Source organism: Salvelinus fontinalis, chromosome 4, assembly GCF_029448725.1.
Source record: "Salvelinus fontinalis isolate EN_2023a chromosome 4, ASM2944872v1, whole genome shotgun sequence".
Lineage (NCBI taxonomy): Eukaryota > Metazoa > Chordata > Actinopteri > Salmoniformes > Salmonidae > Salvelinus > Salvelinus fontinalis.
Genome location: NC_074668.1, coordinates 87,904,556 through 87,917,706, shown reverse-complemented (window position 1 = coordinate 87,917,706; position 13,151 = coordinate 87,904,556). Strand labels below are relative to the sequence as shown.

The 13,151-nt window shown below is 45.1% G+C and overlaps 1 protein-coding gene across 5 annotated transcripts in view; it reads left to right on the top strand.

Annotated features, from left to right (window-relative positions):
• The window catches only part of trpm7 (transient receptor potential cation channel, subfamily M, member 7), a 78,148-nt gene that overhangs the window by 51,513 nt on the left and 13,484 nt on the right, over window positions 1-13,151 (top strand). For all 5 annotated transcript variants that reach the window (XM_055921851.1, XM_055921850.1, XM_055921849.1 and 2 more), the window contains exons 22-29: window positions 1,544-1,718; window positions 3,132-3,264; window positions 3,405-3,589; window positions 3,896-4,028; window positions 4,190-4,971; window positions 12,074-12,183; window positions 12,568-12,664; window positions 12,800-12,879. In XM_055921851.1, the coding sequence (XP_055777826.1) occupies window positions 1,544-1,718; window positions 3,132-3,264; window positions 3,405-3,589; window positions 3,896-4,028; window positions 4,190-4,971; window positions 12,074-12,183; window positions 12,568-12,664; window positions 12,800-12,879 (1,695 nt within the window). The remainder of the gene's footprint in view (window positions 1-1,543; window positions 1,719-3,131; window positions 3,265-3,404; window positions 3,590-3,895; window positions 4,029-4,189; window positions 4,972-12,073; window positions 12,184-12,567; window positions 12,665-12,799; window positions 12,880-13,151) is intronic.

Sequence of the window (13,151 nt, the reverse complement as noted above, 5' to 3'; positions counted from 1 at the left end):
AAGAGACATAAGAGAACAGTTTGCTACTTTTCATCACTCTAAACTCTGACAAACCTCAAGGAACAGTATTTTCTCTGAAATAATCTCTCCTGTAGTATATATTTGACACAGTTGAACAATACCCAATTTATATGTATATACTGTATTCTAGTCATGGCTCATCCTATATACAGTAACTACAGCTATACACATTTTCTATTCATATACTGTCCTTACACACTGAAAAATAGCTCAAAGAAACTAAGTGAGGTGCGGGAGCCAACTCAATGGGTGTATCTGTAAAAGGCCTTCCGACGGAGGTTGGTTTGCGTAGACTGAGAAATCACTGTGGAGCGCCCTTAAGAACACAAGGTGAGAGGAAGGTAGCTTTTGACCAACTTATTTAGGTAATGTGTGAAGGTAGATTGGATGGTTTTCAGTCAATAGCACATCTCTAGGGTTCCATGCTGGTTTGGTTTGAAAAAGGCTAATGATTGCAGGTGGGGGTATTTTTAAAGGGGTATCCCCACCTATTTCAGGTGGACATGATCTGGTTGATTACATTGAATGAGGTGACCAATAGGTGGCAGGTTCCCCTCCAGGGTAGGAGGGAAGTGGGAGGAGTTGTTTATTTTCCAGACTCCGATATGGCTCCTAATGATATGTGAATTATTTTTTGGGATTATGTGTGTATTGTTATTGTATTACTAGATTTGACTGCCCTGTTGGAGCTAGAATGGTGTTTTGTTGATGGTGCTGGAAAACATTGTCTCAGGTGCCGTTCCAGAATCTCACATTAATGTTCAATTAGCTTGAGATCTGGTGACTGAGACGCACACCCTTTAAACCCCCCTATGCTCCTTTGAGACCCCTAATTGGCAACTGGGCATTTTTATTTGGATGTTAATAGTTTAATTACCTCAGGAACCACACCTGTGTGGGAGCACTTTGTTTCCCTCATTTACCCAAGTGTTTCCTTTTCATTTGTCAGTTACCTCAATATATCAACATGTTTTACATAGTGGCAGTAATGTCTACTATCAACAACATGTTTTGATAGACTACGGCACAGGTGTCAAACTCATTCCACGGGGGGCCGAGTGTCTGCGGGTTTTCGCTCCTCCCTTGAACTTGATTGATGAATTAACATCACTAATTAGTTAGGAACTCCCCACACCTGGTTGTCTAGGGCTTTATTGAAAGGAAAAACCAAAAACCTGCAGACACTAGGCCCTCCGTGGAATGAGTTTGACACCCCTGGACTACGGGGATCCAGCACCAGTTCTTTTCATTCTGAGGCGCTGTAGCTGTGAGTCCGGAAATTCTCTCAGTATTTCCTGGGAACTTGGATGTTTATTTTCAGAACTTGGACCTGGTTAACTGCATGCACATGCCCTTAATATAGTGGTGGTAATGTCTCTATTCATACAGATAGCTGTTTTATATTGTTGTGATAATGTATATATTCCTCTAGGTGGCGCTGGTGTTGAGTTATGGCATGCCCCAGAAAGCCAGCCTGTAATGTGTGTGTGTGTGTGTGTGTGTGTATATATTATTCCTCTAGGTGGCCAATATGTTTTATATTGTGGTGATCATGGCGGTGGTGTTGTTGAGTTATGGCGTGCCGCGGAAAGCCATCCTGTACCCAAATGAGGAGCCCAGTTGGACGCTGCTCAAAGACGTGGTCTTCCAGCCATACTGGATGATGTACGGGGAAGTGTATGCGTATGAAATCGACGGTAAGGAAGACGAGCCTGGTATAAACGACTACGATGGTAAGAGTTTTCTTAAGGATTCTCACCACGGCATGAGAAGCTGATTAGCACTGGAAATCAATCAAAAACCCACGTTTGGTCTAATCAACGCGTCCTGCACCACACCCCCTCGCACCACACAGTCACCTCACACAGTCGCTGTGTTGAAATTATTTTTTATTTAGAGTACAGAATGAGACCCTAGACCCTTGGTTGGATAGGCATATGTTTCACTATGCCTATCTAGTTCTTTCATAAGTAATTAAGTCCTTAGGAGGCAGGGGCTAGGAGTTGATTGTGGACACAGCCTGTCGGCCCCTGTTAGGGGAGGTATAGCCAGCAATGGTAGAGAACAGCAGCTTTTAACCAATCAGGGCTTTAGTTTAGATTATTGTGTCCAGATTTATCTTGAGGCATGTCAAATGTAAGTGATTTGCTTAAAGTACAGGCTCAGAGATTTAAAATGGCGTATCCTACACTGTAGTTTGAGTAAGTATTCTCCCAGTATAGCTCAGTGCTTTCTCCTTGGCTAAACAAGGCACATTTGACATTTTTATTCATATTTACCAATCCCATATAAGTGTGTAATTAAGGCACATGAAGTTCACATGATCAAGAAGCCATTTCTGCAACAAAAAAAAAGTATTTTGAATCGGTCCTACTGTGAAGTAGGAACCAGCGTCAAATGCCTCAGATCCTGTAACATTTAGTAAACGTTGTACACATGGGGGTAAATCCTAACTTCCAGTTAAGGCGACTTTTCACTTAGTCTCCTATTGACATAATTGCGTGACTAAGTGACATTCATATTTGCTGCATAGAGCACATTTGAGATGGTGTGTTATGATATTTACGGAAGATACATTGTGTAATATATAATAATCGCCGCTACCTGTCTCGTTCATCAGACTCAGGCAGCTCCACCACAGTTGTGTGGGAGATACAGCGGCTGTGGGAAGAGACTACCTGTTGATATATAGAGCAGAATGTATACAGTAGCAGTAGATACTGTGCAGTATAATGAAATGTTATTCCACAAATTAGATGGTTGTCGCTGGTTTTACTGACCCAAATTATGTTTACTCCTAGACAAAAAAATCTGTAGAGACATCAAAGACAGTAGAAAGCTTAATCTGGCTGTGCAAAACCAGTCCATGGAGCTTAGAGGTGTGTGTGTGTGTGTGTGTGTGTGTGTGTGTGTGTGTGTGTGTGTGTGTGTGTGTGTGTGTGTGTGTGTGTGTGTGTGTGTGTGTGTGTGTGTGTGTGTGTGTGTGTGTGTGAATGATCTACACCTGTCACTGTGTGTTGTTTGGGATGTGTGTGTGATTTATAAGTTTGTGTTGGGATGTGTGAAGCACCGTATGTGTGTGTCTCTGACCCAGTCCCCTCTCTCCACAGTGTGTGCCAATAATACTGATACGAATGTGAAATCCCTGTGCTCCACTTCAGTGTGGATCACACCTTTCCTACAAGCAGTCTACCTCTTTGTCCAATACATATTGATAGTTAACCTTCTCATCGCCTTCTTCAAGTAAGACTACACACACAACGGTGTTCCACAGAGCGCTGTTCTGTGACCAATACTATTCTCATTATTCATTAATAACATTATTATCATATTTTCTACATCACTGTGTATATCTATTTTTGCCATCTCTGTCTTCTCCTCAGTAATGTGTACCTCCAAGTGATGTCAATCAGTAATCTGGTATGGAAGTACCAGAGGTATCATTTCGTCATGGCCTACCATGAGAAGCCAGTCCTCCCTCCTCCCCTCATCCTCCTCTCCCACCTAGTCTCTTTCTTCTCCTGCATCTGTCACAAGAGGAAGAAGGACAGTCACTCTTACGGACCAAGTACGGGAACTACCATTTATCGCTCTAAAATGCGGATATGACAGAACCACTTGGTGATCAGAGAGAACAAGAGAGGCCCTAGTACTGAGCTCTGGGGGACACCAGTAGTGTATGAACAGACTATAAAATGTATAGGTGTCTCAGGGATCTCTAGTTTATCAGCAAAAATATATGCAGCTACAATAAGTTATTTGAAAATGTGTACTAGTAGTTGCGTTGATCTGTAAAAGAGGTGAAATGCCTTGTTGAAACTAGAAAGCTCTTCATCCTCTCCCTTCCCATCTCCCCATCTTTCCTTCCCTCCAGAGTTGTTTCTAACGGAGGAGGATCAGAAGAAGCTCCATGACTTTGAGGAGCAGTGTGTGGAGACGTACTTCCATGAGAAAAATGACCAGTTCCACTCAGGGAGCGAAGAGCGCATCCGCCTCACATCAGACAGGTAACTGTTACCATAGTTACCATTCACCCCAGTTTTTATTTGACCCCTGCGTTGACATTAACAGTTATAGTGTATATATAACATAAAAGGACTAGGAGGTTAATTGAATAGTGAATAGTGAACTCTGTGGCAACAGATGTGTTTCTCCTTTCTCTCCTCAGGGTTGAGACCATGTGTATCCAGCTGAAGGAGGTCGGTAATAGAGTGAACTTCATCAAGCGTTCCCTCCACACGCTGGACTCTCAGATCGGCCACCTTCAGGACCTGTCAGCTCTGACCGTGGACACCCTGAAGACCCTGACCGCTCAGAGGGCCTCTGAAGCCAGCAAGGTCCACAACCAAATCACCAGGGAGCTCAGTCTGTCCAAAAACTTTGCCCCCGGCCTGACCCCTCAGGACCCTACCCCTCAATCCAAGGGGGTCAAACGCAGCGTGGGCGCCTACTTCGGTTCCTCCTTCCCCCAGGTGTCCGGGGTGGTGGTGGGGGGCAACATGGCTGATTCTCTGTTTGGGAGTGGGGTGGATCCAAACCCGCCACTGACGCTCAGTCCCCCAGAGCGGAGAGGAGACTGGGCTGGGCTGGGGCACCAAGCTACTGCTGCTATAGAGGCTGGATCCTCCACGGGTGGCAGTGCCAGTGCCAGTCACAGTGCCTTCTCCCTCTGCCCAGCTCCGGCGCCCCCTACTGTCAGTCCTCCAGAGCTGCGGCTACGCGGCCACTCCTTCACCCAGTGGCAGCTGACCCGTCCAGTGCAGGTGGGCATCTCCGACTGCCCCTCCAGCCTGCCCAGTGTGCCCTCTGCTAGGGCTGCTTTCTACGTCAGCTCTACCCCCTCCCAGCCCTCTGTCTCCAGCCACCCAGAACTCAGCCTGGCTGGGACAGACAAAGACAGAATCTCTGCTTCCACCTCTGCCTTTGCTGTAGAGTTTGGTGCGTTTGTTGGTAAGTATAACTATGAGGATAAAGACGAGGACACTAGCTGTGTGTACCCCACTGTTGTTGTGTCCAAGACTTCTGACATTGCTCGCCCCGTTTGCTTGCCTGCTTCCACTGAGAAACGGGAGGCAATTGGTGAGAAGGAGGGGAGGGGTGAGGGAGGGGAGAGGGCGAAAGGGAGGTATAAGAGGGAGGGGAGGGCAGAGGGATATGTGAATGAGGCATTTTCTGATGATGAGGGAAGACCCGAAGGAGTTCTGATGGATGGGCAGGGCAGAAATGCTGAGCTTCTGTTGGCTCCTGAGACCGCCCGTCAGGCCACAACCTCGCAGCATGCTGACGCTCACAGGAATAGCCCCCTCCCTGGCTGCACCCTGGCCCCTGCAGTGGTGCCCAGGAGACCCCGTGGCCGTAGGACCAGTGAGGTGGGGTCCTCAAGCCCCATGGCCCAGCCAGGGTCCCCTCAGCAGGGGGAAAGAAGGACTGAAGCCCCCCTGAGAAGTGACAGCAGGGAAACTACCAGAGACAGAGGTTTGAGTCTGTCTGAGTTTAAGTTGGCAGTGGGAAAATCTCAGATCACACTCTACCTTTCACCTGTAACACACCTTTTCCTAACCAGGGTGAAGTATGGTTGTTAGTGGTCTAACGGGGTGGTATGGGGTCTAACTCAAATGAAATAACCACAGGTGTGTTCTCAAAATATGGCACCATGCTCAATCAAGACTTCAAAATAAACCAATCAGTATGCCATCATGTTCAATCAATAGACTTCATAAACTCATAGCAACAACTCATTGTCATTCACCAGTAAAATATACACATTCGATAACAGTCAATAAACGGTTGCAAACTTTAAAGAAAAACCTGGAGTCCCCCTACAGTGGCTTGCGAAAGTATTCACCCCCTTGGCATTTTTCCTATTTTGTTGCCTTACAACCTGGAATTAAAATAGATTTTATGGGGATTTGTATCATATCAAATATTTTATTTTATTTGTCACATACACATGGTTAGCAGATGTTAATGCGAGTGTAGTGAAATGCTTGTGCTTCTAGTTCCGACAATGCAGTAATAACCAACGAGTAATCTAACCTAACAATTCCACAACTACTACCTTATACACACAAGTGTAAAGGGATAAAGAATATGTACATAAAGATATATGAATGAGTGATGGTACAGAACGGCATAGGCAAGATGCAGTAGATGGTATCAAGTACAGTATATACATATGAGATGAGTAATGTAGGGTATGTAAACATAAAGGTGCATAGTTTAAAGTGGCTAGTGATACATGTATTACATAAAGATGGCAAGATGCAGTAGATGATATAGAGTACAGTATATACATATACATTATATTAAGTGGCATTGTTTAAAGTGGCTAGTGATACATTTTTGATCAATTTCCATTATTAAAGTGAGCTGGAGTTGAGTCAGTATGTTGGCAGCAGCCACTCTATGTTAGTGGTGGCTGTTTAACAGTCTGATGGCCTTGAGATAGAAGCTGTTTTTCAGTCTCTCGGTCCCTGCTTTGATGCATCTGTACTGACCTCGCCTTCTGGATGATAGCGGGGTGAACAGGCAGTGGCTCGGGTGGTTGTTGTCCTTGATGATCTTTATGGCCTTCCTGTGACATCGGGTGGTGTAGGTGTCCTGGAGGGCAGGTAGTTTGCCCCCAGTGATGCGTTGTGCAGACCTCACTACCCTCTGGAGAGCCTTATGGTTGAGGGTGGAGCAGTTGCCGTACCAGGCGGTGATACAGCCCGACAAGATGCTCTCGATTGTGCTTCTGTAGAAGTTTGTGAGTGCTTTTGGTGACAAGCCGAATTTCTTCCTCCTGAGGTTGAAGAGGTGCTGCTGCGCCTTCTTCACAACGCTGTCTGTGTGGGTGGACCAATTCAGTTTGTCCGTGATGTGTACGCCGAGGAACTTAACTTACTACCCTCTCCACTACTGTCCCGTCGATGTGGATAGGGGGGTGCTCCCTCTGCTGTTTCCTGAAGTCTACAATCATCTCCTTTGTTTTGTTCACGTCGAGTGTGAGGTTATTTCCCTGACACCACACTCCGAGGGCCCTCACCTCCTCCCTGTAGGCCGTCTTGTCGTTGTTGGTAATCAAGCCTACCACTCTAGTGTCGTCCGCAGAAACAAACAAGAAATAAGACAAAAAAACTGAACTTGAGCGTGCACAACTATTCACCCCCCCAAAGTCAATACTTTGTAGTATTGTAGTACACCTTTTGCAGCAATTAGAGCTGCAAGTCACTTTGGGTATGTCTCTATAAGCTTGGCACATCTAGCCACTGGGATTTTTGCCCATTCTTCAAGGCAAAACTGCTCCAGCTCCTTCAAGTTGGATGGGTTCCGCTGGTGTACAGCAATCTTTAAGTCATACAACAGATTCTCAATTGGATTGAGGTCTGGGCTTTGACTAGGCCATTCCAAGACATTAAGATGTTTCCCCTTAAACCACTCGAGTGTTGCTTTAGAAGTATGCTTAGGGTCATTGTCCCGCTGGAAGGCGAACCTCCGTCTCAGTCTCAAATCTCTGGAAGACTGAAACCGGTTTACCTCAAGAATTTCCCTGTATTTAGCTCCATCTATCATTCCTTCAATTCTGACCAGTTTCCTAGTCCCTGCCGATGGGAAAAACATCCCCACAGCATGATGCTACCACCACCATGCTTCACTACTGTGGGGATGGTGTTCTCGGGGTGATGAAAGGTGTTAGGTTTGCGCCAGACAGTGATGGCCAAAAAGCTCAATTTTAGTCTCATCTGACCAGAGTACCTTCTTTCATATGTTTGGGGAGTCTCCCACATGCCTTTTGGCAAACACCAAACGTGTGTTTTTACGGCACTTTTCCGTAAAGCCCAGCTCGGTGGCGTGTACGGCTTAAAGTGGTCCTATGGACAGATACTCCAATCTCCGCTGTGGAGCTTTGCAGCTCCTTCAGGGTTATCTTTGGTCTCTTTGTCGCCTCTCTAATTGATGCCCTCCTTGCCTGGTCTGAGTTTTGGTGGGTGGCCCTCTCTTGGCAGGTTTGTTCTGGTGCCATATTATTTCCATTTTTTTAATAATGGTTTTGATGGTGCTCCGTGGGATGTTCAAAGTTTCTGATATTTTTTTATAACCCAACCCTGATCTGTACTTCTCCACAACTTTGTCCCTGACCTGTTTGGAGAGCTCCTTGTTCTTCATGGTGCCTCTTGCTTGGTGGTGCCCCTTGCTTAGTGGTGTTGCAGACTCTGGGGCCTTTCAGAACAGGTGTATGTATACTGAGATCATGTGACACTTAGATTGCACACAGGTGGACTTTATTTAACTGATTATGTGACTTGTGAAGGTAATTGGTTGCACCAGATCTTTATTTAGGGGCTTCATAGCAAAGGGGGTGAATACATATGCATGCATATTTTCTGTTTTTTTTGTTTGTTTTGGAAACAAGTAATTTTTTTAAATTTAACTTCACCAATTTGGACTATTTTGTGTATGTCCATTACATGAAATCCAAATAAAAATCAATTTAAAATACAGCTTGTAATGCATCAAAATAGGAAAAACGCCAAGGGAGATGAATAATTTTGCGAGGCGCTGTATATATTCAGAGCTCTGAAACTTTATATAGTCTTACTACATTGCAGGCCTGTGCTGTGTACCTCAACAGAGACTATATGAGGAAGAGCGGCCCTCGCGTTTCTGTGCGCAAATGTGCGTTTGTATTTTCTGGATGCGGGAGTTCCAATGCAGGCGATGGTGGTCCTTAGCCAGTGCGGTAGTGGGAAACAGAGGGCTAGTGTTGCTGTTAGCAGGATGATGTTTCTTCACAAGACTCAGAGGAAACCCTAGAATTTCCTGGTGTCTAGGGTTGCTATCTGAGCTCGATATTAAACTATTTTGTCACATGGTAGCGTACATACAATATACATGTCTTTGCCTCTTATGGAGATGGCTTGCTATGCTAGCTAGCTAGTTAGCTGGTGTTGGCTACCTAGCGGCTAATATTAGCTAGCGTTGCATCGTACCTTCAGACGGGACCCAAAGGAAACTGTAGAATTGCCAGTATTTAGAGTCGCTATCTGAGAGGTATACTACGATTTAAAACTAGATCTACTCAGATTTTTATAAAGCTGAAGCTGGCTACATTCCAGCCCAGGCTTCATCCACACTAAGGTGGATTTTGATCATGCAGCTAACGCAAGCAGGCTCAGAGGGCATTTCCACATAACACAATAATTTGGATAGCCACTCAAGCTTCCCCCTTATGTGCTAGAAAGTTAAATATTGGTTGTTTCATTGCCCCCATCTTGTTATGTGGAAATGCACTGTCAGTATGTTTTTTAACTACACTTGTATACCGCCTCGCCATGCTAGCTTCGCCCACGTGTGGGTGCTAGCAACCTAGGTAGTGCTAGGTATCAACAGCCAATCCAGTAGGGAGTGGAAGCTATGCTGAGCTTTAAATTGGTCAAGCACACCGCGATATCGCAAAGTATTTGCATAAAGTTCCGGTTTCCTCATCTTTGGTCCCACCCTGTTCACGTCCCTCGCCCATGCTCGCATTGCCCAACAGTTCCCCGCCCACTTAGCTTCTCTTCCATTGGAAATGAATGCCGTCTTTGTGCTTTGGAATGCTTATCCATGCACAGGCCCCTTTTTCCCTACCTATCAATAAAATGATTTTAGAAAATCATAAACGTTTCACTGTGCGTCAACTTTCAAATGCATGCTGTGATTACTAAATGTGTAATGTGATAGGTATTTTTAATATTACTCTAGAAAAAAATCCAATGTTATAAAATAGTTAATCAGTCGTCCTCAAATGAAGGGGATGACAATGTAGTCTTGGCGAGAGGGAGGGAATCTAATTTCATTAGTCCACAACTCACGGCTCAGACGCTTCATTCAGGATAAATGGAGTTAGCCCTGAGTTAGCCTGCCCCTGATCAGGTTAGTTCTAAAGGATTCGTTGCCATATAAATCTACCTGGCTAAATGGTGAGCCACTTGTATGACCGGTTATCCAAAATGTAACTCCGAGTTGACCACACTTACCTCGCTAACTCCTCTTTGTAGTATAGGGCTCTGGTCTCGTCACTGTCATCAACTCTTCTTAGCTACTTATACAGTTCACATCCTAGTATGCTACATATACAACATCTATTTACATTACAGCTAAACGGTTACAGCGGTCTGCCTTAAACTGGGAATCAAAATCACCTCGGAACTAACTCCCGCCCTCCAACTTTTGTAATTTGTTCCCTTCACTTTCCCTACGTACCCTCTGATTTGGCTAAGGGGGACCTTCAAAGGCGCTGCATGGTCAATCCTACGTCTGCATTGGCCATGTAGCATTTATGGTAATACGGCCTATGCAGAATTCAGGGAATTCATACTTCTTGCGCTTCGTCAAGAAGCGCAGAGCTGTTGTAAAGGAAGTGAGTTTGTGTTTATACAGGACTTCCCGCCCTCACCTACTATCAACCAATCAAGTCAATGCGGAGCTATACGGAATTTACAACATTTGAGAAGCGCACGGCGATGCGGTACGGAACTCAATTTGGCCTCTGTGTGCCCCCCGGAGGCTCTGCAATTGCGTCACACCATCCATACGGCGCCTCCGACCACATTTTCGGATCAAGCATAAATTGTCTTTTAGTCAGCAACAGGGAAGAAGGCTGCATTCATAACCAAGTGGAAAGGTGGTAGGCCTATTTACCACATACACTGGGAAAAATCAGGGGAGATTGCCGAACGATTGAACCCTTTCATTGAAGCCATGCAGTTTAAGGCTGATCGGGATACTGCAGGATCCCCCATTATAGTCAATGGGAAAATATCAATCTTTGTGGTCAATATTCGTGATAATATTTTTTATCCAAAAGAATCATAGTACGAATAATTGCTTCTATTAGACAGATGTATGTCCTTGAACCGATTTATTGTTTTAAAATCGCACACAGAATACGTTTTTAAATATTTGATTCAAGGACATACATCTGGTGTAATAGAAACAATTATTGGAATTGCACACAGAATAAGTTAAGGATAATTTATTTGCTTCCTGCAGTACCCTGGACAACCTTCAACTTGAGCTATTCAGAGGTGGCAGTCGTTCTCCCCTAGTCGTAGCCGGCAACATCACTTCATGGAGTGGCTCAAACTGTGCATGTTATGTCTTGAGAATCCCCCAATGTAGACGGCATCTTAGCAAGCTAAAACCGACTTCCTCTGCTTCAAATGCACCATTTAGTCTTCACATAGGAATGACTGATGTGACGTCATCATAGATGGCTTTGTTCATTCATATACAGTCATTGGGAAAGATCCAGTTGAACGCCCCTCCTGCTCATAATTACTAATGGGAACCTTGTCTATCATCCCTGAGCTCCGACTTCTCTCACATGCTGACCTCTCATGTCAACTATTAAAATGTAACAAATATAACAATTATGAATTATTCATAAAAATACATTTATTAATATGTGAACGCCTCCAACTGGTAATTACCACCTTTCTACTTGGTTATGAACGCAGTAGTGCACTACATAGGGAGCAGGGTGTGATTTGGAACATAGCCTAGGAAGAGGTGCCTGGGCTGTAGGGTGCTAGGATCAGATTTGTAATTCACTCGTCGCTGTTGTCTCAATTTCAGATTTGTCTCTCTTTCTCTACCTGTCAATTATTATGTCAACCTTTTGTCTTGTCTAATGTCATTGTTGTGTTGGGGTGTTGGCCTCTGGTTGAAGGTGACAGAGTTGTGACTGTATCACCATGGATTGATTGATTGGTTGAGATTTGGAACCTTTCCTGAAATGATCTGTATTGGTTGAAGGGTTTGTCACATGGAAAGGTTGAGGCACCGTCTGTCTTTTAGTGACTGTCCCAGAGGTCTAAGATGTTCTCTCTAAGGCACAGAACCAGGTTTGGCCAACCCCTGACCTGGATCATGGTTTGGGTCAATTCCATTTGAATTCAGGAAGTTATCAAATTGGAATTGAAATGAACCCCAACAAAAAAGCCTGCAGCTCTGCAGCCTTCCAGGACAAGTGTTGGCCACCCTTGGTGTGATGCTGTCTCTGTCTAACAGTGTTCCGGTCCTCCAGGTCATAAAGACAACCTGCACTTGGACCTGCAGCGCTCCTTCCCCAGAGACATCTCCTCCACAGCCGCCTCCTCCAGACAGCTCAGCCCAGCCACGCAGCACAGGGAACAGGTGAGAGAGTATGTGGGATTATGTGTCTGTTCCTCCTAGGTATTGAGGCAGTTATTTACTTGCTCTTAGTTCCCGGCTGGGAAGTGGTTGTTGGTTGGTAGAATGTCAGTCAATGTTATGACCATTGAAAATACAGAACCTGTTAGTTGTAGTTGGATATTGCTCCCAGGGCGGAGCAGTTTATTTACATGAAACATCACAGAGACACTTCCACAGAACAAACCAGAATTCCTTAATGGCTTCCTGTCCAACACATTGTCCTCACAAATCCTAACCTTAGCCTCACTATGTGAAAAACAGGAAAACTGATCTCATCAGCTGAGCCCAGTAGAAGGAAGTTGCTCCTAGATACTGATGCCAGTGTGTCTTTCTCTCTGTCTACAGGGTCATCCTGAAGGCCAAGGTAATATGAGGATGGTCAACTCGTATGCTGGCTTCACTGAGTTTGACCGGAGTCCCTCCTTCCTCCATCCAGACTCCTGTAAGTCCAGGAAGATAGACCTGTGCTTCTAGATGCATGAATACACTGCAGAACCCTGAGAAGACCTGCCAGAGGTCACGACATGTATACTATGTGTGCTAACTGAAAGGGTCTTTGGTTGTTGTGTGTCTGCAGCTCTGAGTAAGAGAGAGAGGAGCGGCGTGTCAGCGGAAGACATCCTCATCCACGAAGACCCCAGAGCTGCACTACTACTGGTGAGAACTGTCCCATAACTGTATGACGTCTCACACCCCTTCAGGTTCTGAAATCACTACTGACTGACTGTACCACTGACTGACAAGTGATTCACTACAAGTGACTGACTGTACCACTGACTGACTGACTGTACCACTGACTGACTGACAAGTGATTCACTACAAGTGACTGACTGTACCACTGACTGACTGTACCACTGACTGACTGTACCACTGACTGACTGACTGACTGACTGACTGACTGTACCACTGTCTGATTGTACCACCGACTA